This window comes from Leguminivora glycinivorella, chromosome 17 (genome assembly GCF_023078275.1).
Source record: "Leguminivora glycinivorella isolate SPB_JAAS2020 chromosome 17, LegGlyc_1.1, whole genome shotgun sequence".
NCBI classification, from domain to species: Eukaryota; Metazoa; Arthropoda; class Insecta; order Lepidoptera; family Tortricidae; genus Leguminivora; species Leguminivora glycinivorella.
This window is the reverse complement of record NC_062987.1, coordinates 15854697-15870426: the sequence shown is the minus strand read 5'-3', so window position 1 is coordinate 15870426 and position 15730 is coordinate 15854697. Positions and strand designations below refer to the sequence as shown.

The window sequence follows — 15730 nt, the reverse complement described above, 5'->3', positions numbered from 1 at the left end:
TTCGGTTGTTTGTCTTTCAGTACGGAAACCAACTGGAAGAAGCAAATTCGACATGGACGCCAATGGTTAATACAATAAAATTTGACAACATACAAAAAGAAGATGCAGGAACATACGTATGCACCGCTGCTAACTCTGTTGATACTGCAACTATAAAAGTTGTCATTAATGTAAGTACCTATGTCTGCTTGATAAGAACAAACTTCTGTTTCTCGCTTGTTGTTAATCTTCTCCTTCTTTTCCTCGTGTTATAACTGAGGGTCGCAATTACGTGATGTTATTGTTTTATACACTTCTTGATTTTCTGCCATTCTAATAATAGATGTAATCTTTGGCAAGCCTTTTTAACTTTATCAATCAATCAATCAATCAAAATATTCTTTATTCAAATAGGCTTACAATAAGCACTTTTAAATTGTCAACAGTGTACAATATTCATCTTATTCTAAATATCAGAGCAATTTATTGGTGCAATAAACAATATTGTTTTAAAACTACATTGATTTAATAAAATGATATCAATCTAAATTGTATAAAAAAATACTAGTATAAAAACTTCTAGAATAAATTCTAAATGTCAAAAAAATTGTATAAAAATACATTGAATTATCAATAATTATCATCATTAATAATAATTATCATCATCATATCATCATCATTAATCTTATACTATTAAACGAGCAATTCTTGTATATTTATTTATTTATTTATTTATTTATTTATTTATTTATTTATATATACCGACGATCTCGGAAACCGCTCTAACGATTTCGCTGAAATTTGTTTTGTGGGGGTTTTCGGGGGTGAAAAATCGATCTAGCGTAGCCTTAGATCCCGGAAAACGCGAATTTTCGAGTTTTCATGAGTTTTTCTTTCGCATTTGTAAACGTAAAATATGGTCCTTAATTTCGCCGCGCGCGCATCGATTCCGCGTAGCTCAGTCGCACGAGGTCGGTCTAATGTACGCAGATAGATCGTACGTGTCAGGGTTTCGAATCCCGGCCAGAAATTAAGTTTTTGTTTTTTGTCTTTTTTTTTGTTTTTGTATTTATAAGAGTTTTTTTTTTATCTAAAGACGTGATATATTAAAATAGAACCGAGCGAAGCTCGGTCGCCCAGATATTATATCAATAATTATCGACCTAATGGGTCGATTTATGTCTACTGCTCCTTATCTATCCATACCCTAACGCAAACCTCTTGTCAAGTTATCTCTAATTCGCATTTGGGCAGCAGCCAAAAATCGCTATTGCCTATTATTACAACTTTTTGAATCGCTAGTCGAGTCAGTTGTGTACTGAATTCTTCTTCAAATTACTGTTACTGAATTACTCGATAAAATATTTCAATCATTTCAATATTTATTTTATTAGATTATCAAAACAAATTATTTGACATAGTAAGAAAAGATCAAGTTGATACCTTTTCATAATCAAAGATTTGAATTTATTTTATTGACTAGGTCAAAGTGCCGCCAGTGATAACCTCCCTAGAAAACGCGACCGTAGTGGAAGGCAGCGTCGCACAGATTGCCTGCAAGGCCACCGGAGTTCCAGTCCCTGTACTACTCATAGAGACCAGTGTGGATGGACTGGAGACAGATCCAAGGTATTTTATCATGGACAGATTATAGAGGTTGCTTTAGTCACCTGCAATAATCATCCTAGCTTCGTTTTAGAGCTTTTTCTATTATCCTAGACTGACTGGGGCTTGTCCTTGGGTGCATAACCAATTACCTCGGCCACACATTCGACGAGCGGCGTGGGAAGTAGCGACGGAAGTAGGCAGAGGCATAGTGTGGCCGCGCTACTCGTCATGCCGCTCGTCGTGCTCCTCGTCATTCCCACCGCTCCCTATTTTGACGGTTTTTTGGCGCGAGTCAAAGAGCCGGCAACAACCTAGTGCGATTAATCGCGCGAGTAGGGCAGTGTGTGGCCGGAGAGGACAAAATCGCGGCAGCACGAGGGGCATAGTGTGGCCGAGGTTTATAGTGCGAATGACAAGCGTCAGTTAGTCACATCAGATTTAGAGTTTTTCTTATTGCAAGAGGACTCTACGTGTTCGCTTCGACTCCACGCACGCCTTCCAAATACCCGGGATCCAATGGTCCCGAGAATTTATAAAAGACAAGCATAATACGTAACTCCACGGCTGATGCGGACACGGTGCTTTCAACTCCGTTGCTGCCTCTGATGTGCTCGCAAGTTGCTGACATAGCCAATCTTGTTATTAAATAATTTGATATTGTATTCCCGCAGGTGGTCGGGCTTATATTTCGTCACGCTTGGCATTCAGCTCTAAGGGCCATCGAGATTTAAAGTTTTTTGGCATTTTCTCAATTACAATAATTTACGGGGTGAAAATAGTGGACAACTTTTACTACAGGACTAAACCCCGAAATCAAGAAATGTCAAGATCAGATAGCCAGAATGTATGAAATAGTATTTTTTCCAAACAATTTAGATTCACCCCGTTGATTATTTTATTTGCCTTAGAATATAACAATCCGCATTTTTATGCCACACATAGCGCAGCTAGATCAGTTTTAGAAATAATGATGACACCATTAACTCTAAATAATTTTCGATGGTGACCCCTTTTCCAGGCGAAGTACGAGTTACCGATCAAATAAGTCATGCAGAATTTGCTTGGTCCTACTTAGATGGACTGTACCAGCGTTTTTTTTAAACAGGGTATCAACAGCGGTCTTACATCCGACACCGGACACGTCGGAGCTATATTTGACGATTATGAATGTCACCAGAGACTGCGAGGGCGTTTTCAGATGCAGTGCAGCTAATGAAGGTGGGTTATTTTTTGATTCTTAATAAACCTTGAATGTCTTAGACTTGATCAAAAGACTGACAAGAACAGTCCATTGACAGAACCATTGTTAAGATCTGGTGATTGTAGATTTACTTTATTACCTACCCAAATGAGTGCCAAAGAATGCACTTTAACAGTTACATTGCACAGTTGTTATCAAAGTTACTTCAACTGCAATTTGCGAGAGTTTATTTCTTCGGACGTGCATAACTACGCTCACCGGACACTATGGCCATCCAGTCGACAGTCGAAGGTCGACTGTGTATGCTCCCTACGCCTTTTAACTGATGTTGAGTTTTTTCCCATAAGTTCTTAAAACAATTATTTTTCTTTTCTTTTTGCAGTCAACAACGTAACCCAGGAAATGTACTTGACCGTCCTCTACGCGCCATATTTCCCCATACAAAACGAGACTGTCTGGGGATGGCAGAATCATACGGTCAACATGAGCTGCGTGCACACAAGCAACCCGCCGTCGACAATAGTATGGAAGTATGAACAAGTAACTAATTGTTAGACAACTATACTCACAAATTTTTAAGTTGATGGTTGAAAAACGGTCAATTTGGGCAAGAATTTTCGTATTTGTGAACGTCTGCTCCACCGATATTGACAAAATAGTTTGTAGAGGGGCTTGCCTGATGATAGACTGTCTTGAGTTACATTACTTTATTAGTTTTGTAGAAAACCAAAAAAAACGATTTAAGTACCTACGTAGAAATTGAGATATGGAGATACCAAAAATGCAAGTATTCTTAAATACGTACTTGAATGACCCAAAGCCCCCAGAAGAGATTCATAATCGGCAAATATTCAGTTAATTTTCAATTTCTTTAAATTTTTAGATACCTTGGCAACGAAGGACGTGAAACAACAACAGCTGAACATGATGAAGTCAATAAAAGGCTACAGGAACTGAGTGATGGGAGTCCAGATCAGTACTTAGCCTTGCAAATCGATGACGCGAATAAGTATGGGGAGTATGAGTGCTCAGCTGTCAATGCTTATGGAAACTCTACTAAGAAAATATACTTGCGAGAAGCATTCAAGCCGATGGCTATTAAAAATGTAAGATGTACAAACATACTAACTATAAAGAACTTTTTTCTGTCTGTCTTTCTTGTATGCGTAAGTTTAGATATTTAGAGTTGAGGCCCTAGATTATAATCGCTATCGCTTCGGCAACCAAACACTTTGTGTCTATTATATCAATATTCATCATTATTAGTGCAACAATGGCAATTGGATTTTCTATCGCCACGAGCGATTGGCCATTTATCTACCTGATCACACTACTCTTCTTCTCCTTCCTTGCCAATCTTATCATGTCCCGTTATTTGACGTCAGCCCGTTGTTTGAAGGCGACATATTTTTCTGTCCTGGATCCATTTCGCTCCATGATTTTTATACGGCTTGGTTGTCCACCACGTCGTATTCGGCCATCTTTTGCCGCTCTTATGATTGTCATCATATTAAGTAATAAACACAATTCGAAAACTGGATTTATTACAAAATCAAAATTATGGGCCTGTTACAACCATGTGCTAAAATCATATTTTCATTTTCTTTTCAGGCAACGCCCATAGCCAGTACAGCAACCTCCATAACCTTCCACATCCAAGGCCCAGAGGCCATCGACAACGCTCCGATCCGGGGCTATGTTGCCGAATACGATCTGGTCGAGAACTACGCCATCATCAGCCACCATAACATCAGCTACTGCGGGATCGAGAGGAACTTCACCATAGACCGCCTGAAGCCTAACAGGACGTATTCGATCAGGTTCGCGGCCCAGAATGCGGTTGGCGATGGGGAGTGGTCGGCGCCTATGGAATTCACGACGCCTGAATCGTAAGGAATTATTATCTACATTATTTAGGTTTGCTAGTGTTTTGTTGAAGAACTCCTTGTTTGGTGAGGTTCCGCGAATATGACATGTTAATGCACTCCTTATGATTGTTCTTGAAAAATTAAACGACTAAGTGCATTTTCACATTATCCGATCCGGTATCGGATATAGAAAGGTTTTCAAAGGAAAAAATTAAAGATGGCGGCTCAAATATTGGGATGGTCCTGCATCCGATATCTGATCAAATAATGTGAAAACGCAACAAGAGTATTCAATGAAATGAACAATTGAATTTGTCGAAGTATTTCGAAAATACATCACCTACAAAAAATTGCTACAGAAAAATCTGACATTTAAGAAAATCTAGACAGAATATCAATTTGTCTAGGTCCACTTTCTTTTTAAAGTACCTACCGGGTAGAACAGAACTATGGACTTTAAAAAAAACGGAAAAATATTCAGGATACGTGCTTTACTTTATATTTTGTGAGACACAGCTTGTTAAAAATTAGCGCAAAGATCTGCATCACCCTAGTAAGTAGTTCCGATGACTTTATCAACACTGAAAAGTTTTTAGAGACTCATCATCCTCCTTACGTTATCCCGGCATTTGCCACGGCTCATGGGAGCCTGGGGTCCGCTTTGACAACTAATCCCAAGATTTGGCGTAGGCACTAGTTTTACGAAATCGACTGCCATCTGACTTTCAAACCCGAAGGGTAACTAGACCTTATTGGAATAAGTCCGGTTTCCTCACGATGTTTTCCTTCACGGAAAAGCGACTGGCAAATATCAAATGACATTTCGCACATAAGTTCCGAAAAACTCATTGGTGCGAGCCGGGGTTTGAACCCGCGACCTCCGGAACGAAAGTCGCACGCACATACCGCTAGGCTACCAGCGCTTTTTAGAGACTGGAAGAAGTATATTTTCTTATATTGCAAATTTAATATTGTTTCTTCAGTTCCGTGCCCGAACCGCCGACGGAGGTGTGGGGTCATCAAGGCAAACTCAAGTGGAAGGCGCCGGAGTCTAACGGCGAGCCCATCGACCATTACAACGTAGAGTTCTGTCCGGTAAGTGTTTACATTACACATATGAATCACTTTTCTCCCCCTTTTACATTAAAATAAAAATAACCATGAATGTTGCGCCTTCAGCCAACAGTACAGACTCCGGTGGAACACAAAGCTGCGCTACGCGACACGAGGTCGAATATGAAATGATGTTCGTGCGTATTCCACATTGTTCATATCTAAAATATTGTAAGACCTAAAGCCGTTACATTTACAAATCTTCCCTTTTAACCATATATTAGTATTAGGCTCTTTTTTAAACCACACATCTTGTCCCATATAAAAACTCTTTTTAAATTTACTCGTACTATTGTAATACTTAATGTTTCTATTAAGTGACTTTTGGAATTGATAGTCTACATTACTATTCAGCGTTGGCTCTAAATATTTATGATTAACAATAGCTTTAGTTTTAATATTCCTATTCATCATCAGCTGACTCGGGGAGAAACTTGTTCCCGAGACGGGTGATGCCCTGTACTGTAACAACGCTAACCTAAAGTCAGACTTATCTTCGTGACATTTTAATAACATTCTCTTGGCAATCTGTACCCCCATCTCTGCGAACCCGTTTGACTGAGCGTATCTAGGGCTAGAATATGTGAATGTGAAGCCCCACTCTCGAGCAAATTGCAGGCATTCTCTGGAGTCAAATGGCACATGGTCTGACACTACTTCGCTAGGGATGCCCCAATTACAAAAAACATCTGTCAGGCTATTGATTATACATTTGGCACTTTTATTCGATAATAATTTAATATCTAACCATTTACAATAGTAATCATAAATTATTAAATAACTTTTACTCTTGAATTCCATTATATCAGTAGCTATTTTTTTAAAGGGTAATTTAGGTACTTCATGAGGCAATAAGGGCTCTTTCACATTATTTTTTTGATATGTCTGACATATAAAGCATCTTCTTACAAATGTATCCAAGTGTTCATCAATTTTTGGCCAATAGTACATATTCCTGGCAATTTGTTTCATTTTAGTTGTGCCGAGGTGCCCTTCATGTAATATTTTCATAAATTTTAAACGCAATGTGTTAGGTATTATTAATATAATAATAATTCTATGATTTAAAAACACTATGCCTTCGTCTACTGTTATTTCAGATCTTAATTTAAAGTAATATTGCAAATTATCTGACACATGCTTTTTGTCGGGCCATCCATTCTTAGTATATTCAATTAATTTGGATAATTCAATATCATTATTCGTTTCAGTAATTAATTCTTGTTTTTGCTCCGTAGTGCACTGCAAGTGACTCGCGAGCCCTACGCAGTGAACCATTTCATTAATATATGGATCGTCTGAGTTATCACACTTAATATATGCACGAGATAATAAATCTGCTATGTACATGTATTTACCTTTCAAATATTTATATTCTATGTTCTATCTTAGTAATCTTAACTTCATTCGTTGGAGCCTAGGGGACGGTACTTCATGAATATGTTTTTTAAGCAAGGACTCTAGTGGTTTATGGTCATTTAATATTGTACATTTTTGTCCATATATGTAGTAGTGATATTTTTGAGTGGACCAGCACACACTAAGCAATTCTTTTTCGATTTGAGAAAAATTTTGTTCAGACGGAGTTAAGCTCCTTGATGCATAAGCCACTGGCTTTCCCTCTTGCATAAGGCAACATCCCAAACCATCCTTAGACGCATCACACTGTATTACTATAGGTATTTTATGATTAAAATTTTGTAAAGTAGGAGCTTCTGTTAATTTATTTTTAATATTTTTGAAAACATCTTCATGAATGTCCGTCCATAACCAGGTCACATCTTTTTTTAACAATAACTGGAGCGGTGATGCAATACTAGCCAAATTCGGAATAAACTTTCTTAGATAATTAACCATTCCGAGGAATATTTGCAACTCTTTTTTATTGGAGGGGCTCTTCATATTAGTAATGGCAAGAATCCTTTCCGGATCAATTTTCATGCCTTCCTCGGAAAAAATGTGTCCAAAGTATCTTACTTCTTTTAATTTGTACTGAAATTTCTTTTTATTGAAACGAACATTGTGTTCCTTGGCCCTTTCAAACACTTTGTTCAGTATTGCATCATGCTCTTCCTCTGTTTCACCACATATTAATAAATCGTCACAGTACACAATTACACCTGGGATGTCACCAAAGGCAGTTTCAGTGTACCTTTGAAAGACCTCCGGGGCTACCGAGATGCCAAAAGGACACCTTAGAAATTTATAACAACCAAATGGGCTGTTAAAAGTGCACAAATCGCTGGAATTTTCAGATAATTTAATATTATAGAACCCATCTGATAAGTCTAAAACTGAAAAGTATTTTTTGTTACACAATTTTGAAACTATTTCATCTAATGTTGGTATCAAGCGATGTTCTCTTATTAAAACTTTATTTAGATCTTTGGGGTCGAGACAAATCCTAAGCGAGCCATCTTTCTTTTCAACAATAACAAGGTTGCTTACGAAACTCCTAGGGTGTGCGACTTCAGCTATTACTTTGTGTTCCACCAGCGTCTTCAGTTTCTCAGCAAGGCGGCCCATCAATGCCTGCGATCCTACCGGCTGCGCCATGTAATGTTCTTCAATAAAACAATTGATGAGGTCTTCAACGGTGTGTTTATTAATTGGAAAACTAACTTATTTTAATTATAATTAATACATTTCGTGAGGAGTGACATGTTATCTGTATGACGGTCTGGATCCAAGAGGCGGGGTAAGATGTCATAATTGACAGCTAGAGATTCTTAAGGGCGCGTTACACACCACGTCTTAAGGCAGATACACACTCTGCTACAATTACAACGTAGAGTTCTGTCCGGTAAGTGTTTACATTACAACGTAGAGTTCTGTCCGGTAAGTGTTTACATTACAACGTAGAGTTCTGTCCGGTAAGTGTTTACATTACAACGTAGAGTTCTGTCCGGTAAGTGTTTACATTACAACGTAGAGTTCTCTCCGGTAAGTGTTTACATTACAACGTATTCTGTCCGGTAAGTGTTTACATCGGTCAGTGGATTTTTCGCCAAAAAAAAAATTTTTTTTTTGTTTTTTTTTTTACTTTTTTGGACGTATTTTCACATAAAAATTTTTTTTTATCCATAAAGTTGGCAATTAAAATGAGTTCCTTCATTAATTTTTTCTAAAAACCAAATTATTTGGAAGTTTTTCTTGTCACATTTTGACATCTATCAATGACTACTGTGAGACTATGCTCCACAATTGCGCATCAGCGCCATTAAGAAACCTTTTCTACTGAGTAACAATACGGAAATGTTTTTTTTAAATTGGCAATAAACTCTGAAACTAGACGAAATCTAGAAAAGTTTATATGACATTTTAGTCTTAAAATGTGACCAAGAATATGCCGTTAAAGTTATATGGGTTCCTCGCGAGCACCTTGTATATAGCCGAGTTGAGTACCTATAAAATATCATAGCACCGATACTCAACATTATGTAATTTATGTATCACCGGCCAAAATACATATTCAATATTCTAATTGTAGTCATGATGAAAGTGCACGATTAATTCGTCTGTCAAAGCAATTATCATAAACTAGCTTTTGTCCGCGGCTTCGCTCGCGTTAGAAAGAGACAAAAAGTAGCCTATGTCACTCTCCATCCCTTCAACTAAGTATTTCTACTTAAAAAATCATCAAAAGTCGCTTCGTTTTGCCGTGAAAGACGGACAAATAGACACACAAACTTTCCCATTTATAATATTAGTATGGATGTACAGTTCGATTGATCTTCCATACTGTTCAGTGGTCCATGTCCTAACGCAAGACGTGTGCACATTAAATTTAACAGTTCACGTAAATTGGCAAACCCCAATTTAAACTAGAGTTGTGCCTGCTCGTCCACTGGAAAGATCGCTCCCAACTAGTACGATCTCCGAAGTGTACTAGTTCGTTATTTTAGGACATTTAGTACAGTAGTACACCGAGAGAGCGAGAGACTGATCGGCCGTTTTCATACATAAATACATATTGTCCCAGATTTGTAAGAACCTCTTTTTGACACATGACAGCGTCCACAATACGTAAACCCGCGCAACCTAATGAAATTTTAAATAAAATCCTGTAATAATATTTAAAAAAATCAAGTACTTGAAAACAATATTTCGCTTACTTTAAACATAGCACATGTTACATTTTTGCGGATCTTCGTTAGTGAGTATTTTACGATATTAATTTATCACGCAGGATTTACTTATTATGTATGACATTTATCTTTAATTTTTATTTTTAAACTAGTGCTGTAGCAGTCTGTCATTTCGATTCAAATGACATTTCAGTAAGTTGATAGAAATCGTATATTTGTTTAAGCGCCTCCACATAGGGTGATAGGCCCTAATCGATTCAACCAATTCGAAATTAATCGCAAACGATACGTCTTAGCCACATCGCAACATACTTCAAAACAAATGTGTCAAAAATGTGAACTTACAAATCCGGGACAATAGTCAACACCACAGTCGCTTGACGTCGCGTGTGACAGTTCCGTATAGTATGAAGAAAATAGTTCTATTTAATGAAATTCCACAACATGACGCTAAGTCATATACATATTTCTTGACAGGTGCCGTAGCCGAATGGCCTTTCTGCGACGCGAAACGAAAACGAAACGCCGCGAAAGGTGTGGTCTGGCTCTGTCGCGCTAATACGCAAGAGCGATGGAGATAGATATCTACGAGCATTTCGTTTCGTGAGCGTTTCGTGAGCGTTTGTGCCATTTGGCTACGTACCCTGGCTTTAGCTAGCTCTCCCTATCGCTCTTCTGTAGTGGCATGACAGATGTCCCTTCAGACATTTGTTTTGGATATGCTACGTATCTCTAAATTCCAACAATATGAGAGAAATTTGCATTGTGAATTTAACAAGTTCGACTTGTTGCGGTTTATCCGTTTGCATCAGCCAAACGTATGTTTAAAACAATATGTGTCAGGTTGTTTTTATAATATCGACTTGTTGATTCAAATATATTGCCGATTCAAATGACAAGTAGCTTGTTGTTTGAACCAAAGAGCACGTAGGCGCTATTTTAACCAAAAACTTGTTGAACGAACATGAAAACTGGTTGTCTTTTTTCTCAGTGAACGATTGTCACTTCGGCTAGTCCGACTATTCGCGTAAATTGGTAAGGGTCTATTATCCAAAACAATTGACCTTCATCTATGGACCTCGAGTGCCGTAGGGCAAGCTGTATTGTGGCATATTATCGTTACCAGTTCAAACAATTAGGAGACCCAATTAATTAAGGTCCAGCCCCGCGTTATTAGCGACGTGGCTGTAATGTTTAGATAATTATAATAGGCTAATTATGTATTACATAGGGTAATTGTTACATACAGGATGTTAAGTTTTGAATGAGAAAAGTCATAGGTTATTGTAGAATAAATAGATCGTAGTGTACGTGTATGCAGTCAATTATTTTATTAAATACAAAAGCTGGAATAAAATAGGAAAAAGGAGTCTACAAGTTTCTAATGGGTTGCTAACGCGCATGTGACACTCCTTGAGTTGGAGGCGTCCATAGATTACAGTGACCGCTTTCTATCAGGTGGACCGTATGCTTGCCACCGACGTAGTATAAAAACAAGAGAGAACTCAAAAAAAGATGGCGTGGTACAGTTAGTAGGTCTATTTGTAGTAAATTTAATAAGTCTATTTATATTTTGTCCCACTAGCAACATAGCAACAGCAATATCGAACTTTTATCTCAAACCCAATCTCTTTGAGCAACACTATACCGCAATTTCGATATTTTTAGTTTGTGTCAATGTAGACAATTTGGCAAACGTGCACTCTTTAGCAATTGTCACACTTATTTAATACCTATTTAAGAAGATAAGTTAAAATTTAAGAAGATCTATGTATTAGACAAAATACAATATTCGATTGTTTTACATTTTAAACAGCACATAATATCCATAAGCTATTGCCGTTTATAAAAATTACAACCTACATTTTTTATACTGCAGTTTGACGGCAAAGTCGTCAACCGCTCGCTCTGCCAGCAAGACAACGTGTCAGACACGACATTCCCTCTGGAGAAGTTGGAGAGGAACGCTAAATACAACTTCAGTATAAGGGCACATAATGCGCAGGGTACTCGGGATACACGTATAAGGAGATCAAAACGCCAGGTAAAATTAACACTATTTAATTAATTAGACATACCATAAGACAGCGTGTCAGACACCTTATTCCCTTTGGAGAAGTTGGAGAGAAATGCTAAATACAACTTCAGTATAAGAGCACATAATGCACAGGGCTACTCGGGATATACTTATAAGGAGATCAAAACGCCAGGTAAAATTAACACTATTTAGCAGAAAATAATGCAATCTATCTCTATCGCTCTTGCGTACCTACTGTACTGGCGCGACCGAGCCAGACTACATTTCTGCGGCGCTTCGCATCGCAGAAATGCCATTCGGCTACGGGGCCAGAAGTGTAAACAGATGCGAGAAAACAATTTCTTATAACTAAAACTAAAACTTTGTTACCAAAAATCTTCTTCCAGCTAAAATATTCGGCGAAGGCCTTCTCTCAGCGGGCGCCGTCATCGGCATATCAGTGGTGGCTGTCTTCCTCTGCCTGCTTGTACTAGATCTGCTGCTGCTATGCTGGAGGAAGCAGGGCATCATCGCTAGCTGCTTCTTAAGGAAAAATAAGAAGAAAACGGATAATATCAACTCACGGTAAATTTGTTTTTTAACCCACAGCTTCCTCAGCCTGGTGATCGGCAAATATCTTCTGGATATTTGCCGATCTTCAGCATCCTCTAGAATAAGATCGTGTTGACTGCAGTCCTGGTCTGTCAGTTAGAAGTAAAATAGAAAGACAGCGCCAAAGAACTATAACAGCCTGCGGACTGATCAGCGCCTTTAGAAATACAAAGCATATGGATTCCTGGTAAGTATAACATATCTATAGTGGCTTTCTTCCTCTGCCTGCTCTTGCTAGACCTGCTGCTGCTCTGCTGGAGGAAGCAGGGCATCATCGCCAGCTGCTTCTTAAGGAAAAATAAGAAGAAAACAGATAATATCAACTCACGGTAAATTTCTTCTTTAACCCAAAGCTTTCTCAGCCTATACTTCGTTTCTTTTAAGATTAGAATTATCTGTCAAACGGGTAAACAAAGAAGCAGTGGTCGTAGACCTTAATTCCTTCTTCGATTTCGGCCGATACCACTGATTTCTTGGAACTTATAATACTATGTACATAAGTTCCAAGAAATCAGTGGTATCGGCCGAAATCGAAGAAGGAAGGTCTACGACCACTGCTTCTTTGTTTACCCGTTTGACAAATAATTCTAATCTTAAAAGAAACGAAGTATAGTGACAGCGTTTTCGACTGTCTTCTCCACTTTCATTTGCCCGGTTTTCGGCATGCTCTGGAATGAGATTGTGTCGACTACAGTCACGGCCTGTCAGATAGATCACATGGTCTGTTATGTTTGTGGTCAATTTTAATGGCCAACCTACGCTCCGTGGTCATGGGTGTCAGGATTCATAATCTGGTAAGTTTAGTATGTGTGTAGTGGTCTTTCTATACCTGCAGGAGATAGACCTGCTGCTATGCTGGCGAAAACGGGACACCATCGCACGCTACTATGTGCTATATTAGGAAGAATAACATGAAAACTGATGTCATAAAATTCTCGGTAAGTGTGGATACACAATACGTGGCAGAGAATACGAATAAACGTAAAAGCGAAATAAAATATCGAAGGTTGTGACTTCAAGTCTCACTTGAGACAATATTATCTGTTCCAATTTTATTATAAGCTTAATAGCACTGTTCTCAGACGTTTCGGTCTGTTAAATAATTATTTACTCGAGTATCTTCAATATAACGAAACACAAATTCGATTTAGCGATCTAAATAAATAGGCAACAATTCATTATATCAGTAGAAATAATCTAGATTTTACTAGTCATGTATTTTCTCCACGCCATGATAATCAAAAATATTTTATTAATTTCAACAAAAAAAAACTCACTAGTTTCAACATATTTTTACGTAGATCTAAATCTCCACTGGAAGAAGATATTTTTCGGTAAGATGTTTTTTACGCACTAGTGCGAGAATTGGTTAATTTCTTGTCAGGTCAAAACTTCGGAGGGCAATCTGTACTGAAAAACGGCGTACGTCGTAATGCGCAACTCGTGTCGATTTAAAACAGGCGTTTAAACATACATACATACAATCACGCCTGTATCCCATAAAGGGGTAGGCAGAACACATGAAACTAATAAAGCTTCAGTGCCACTCTTGGCAAATAAGGGGTTCAAAGAAAACATTGCAGTGACAGGTTGCCAGCCTCTCGCCTACGCCACAATTTAACCCATATCCCACAGTCGCCTTCTACGACACCCACGGGAAGAAAGGGGGTGGTGAAATTCTTAACCCGTCACCACACAGGCGTTTAAAGGAGGCCAAAAAAGAAGAGTGGCGTGGGTAACAATTTGAGGCGAAGTCGAAAGTTGTTATTAAGACGCCACGAGTATTTTTTGTCCCAGTTAAACACCGTTGCATACTTTTTCGACGACCATGCACTTAGTTTTTAATAGTTTTCTTGAATAACTTTCGTGAAATTCACCCTATTTCCCGTATTTTGACGCAAAGGTTTGCACTGTCAACTCAGCTGCCCAAATCCTTCCCGCGCACTATGGTTACAAAGCCAAACAATGCGTTTTCAGTTTTTTCGATACTGCGCGCATGCGCGGAAAGCCGACGGACGCTGGCTTTGGGGAATAGACTTTTATGTAGGGTTTTAAAGATCTATGCACGACCTGTAAGTGACGAATAACAGTACGGGAGTATAAGAACCTCTTTTCATAATTACAGAGACAAGAAAGGTCTGCTAGTGACCGAAGGCGAGCGAACCGACGACCGACCCAACAACGGCGGCCACAGAGAACTGGTGTACAACAAGACAACTGGCGTCATCACAGGGAAACACTCCTCAGTGTAGTTATTATAAACCACCGATATCGTGCTCGAACAATTTCAAATCTTTATAGGGAACGAGCTATAGAGGTCAGCACTGATATCAACTATACTCTGTACTTTTAGGACTTTAAAAGAACGTAATTAATGTAATTCGAGCTAATATGTCCGATTTCTTATATTTTGATGAAGCTTAGATTACAAACGTGTAAGATTACCTTAGTTTAAGGTACAGCAGGGCAAATTTCGACTGGCGGCGCAAACGTAGTCCAGTTTTTACAATGTATTAATAAATAGAGTGTCCACCGGTTATATATGGTAGGCGTGTTCAGTGGATACATGTAGAACTCAACATCATAGTATAATAATGGACTGGACACACTGGATCAGTTACAATTGTCCCCCAGTCGAGATTTGTCCCACTGTACCTGTAGGCTTAAACAAAGAATTTGTAGTTTTTCGTGTGTACTGGACGGGACCAGCCAAATATCATGCAGATCTGACAACTGATCAACCTGTCTTTTACTTTCTTATTTGGTGGTGTAATGTTTTCATTTACCCTAAAGTAGCTTAAGGCAGGCCTATCACTATCACACGCGCGACACGCTAGTCCTTCATTCGAATGAACAAGTGCCCGAGGGGCGCCAGGCGCCACGCGCCCGCCTGTGTACTCGCGTGGCACGTACCTACTATTCTTCTGAGTTTTACGTAGTAACTTATTAGCATTAGTTAAATAAAGCGTAAGTATATGTCGTTTTGCGGGCGAGTGAAGGATCTCTTGCGTTAGTAACTTATTAGTAATCTGTGCTTAAGGAGCCTTTTGATTGAAATAGGTGTCTAAAAATACAGACTATGTATAATCATTGGCACATTTTAACATTTAAATCACTAGATGGCGATTGCGGTCTGCTATTGTTTTTTTTTACTCAGATCATGAGAAGGAAGACCCACACACGGTCCCTATAATACAGTGGCGTACACTTATAGCCACATACTCTAATTTTACATACATACATA

General features: G+C 38.5%; 1 protein-coding gene across 3 annotated transcripts in view; it reads left to right on the top strand.

Moving 5' to 3' along the window:
- Nucleotides 1–15295, top strand: part of LOC125235162 (fasciclin-2-like) — a 96701-nt gene extending 81406 nt beyond the window's left edge. For 2 of the 3 annotated variants that reach the window (XM_048141616.1, XM_048141617.1), the window contains 11 exons: nt 21–170; nt 1463–1608; nt 2693–2805; nt 3171–3318; nt 3672–3894; nt 4400–4677; nt 5640–5751; nt 11737–11851; nt 12017–12067; nt 12282–12459; nt 14612–15295. In XM_048141616.1, coding sequence (XP_047997573.1) covers nt 21–170; nt 1463–1608; nt 2693–2805; nt 3171–3318; nt 3672–3894; nt 4400–4677; nt 5640–5751; nt 11737–11851; nt 12017–12067; nt 12282–12459; nt 14612–14738 — 1641 coding nt within the window. In that variant the 3' untranslated portion in view covers nt 14739–15295. Of the gene's footprint in view, nt 1–20; nt 171–1462; nt 1609–2692; nt 2806–3170; nt 3319–3671; nt 3895–4399; nt 4678–5639; nt 5752–11736; nt 11902–12016; nt 12068–12281; nt 12460–14611 lie in introns of all 3 variants that reach the window. The other variant, XR_007178053.1, reaches the window with a different exon arrangement.
- Nucleotides 15296–15730: the final 435 nt, after the last annotated feature.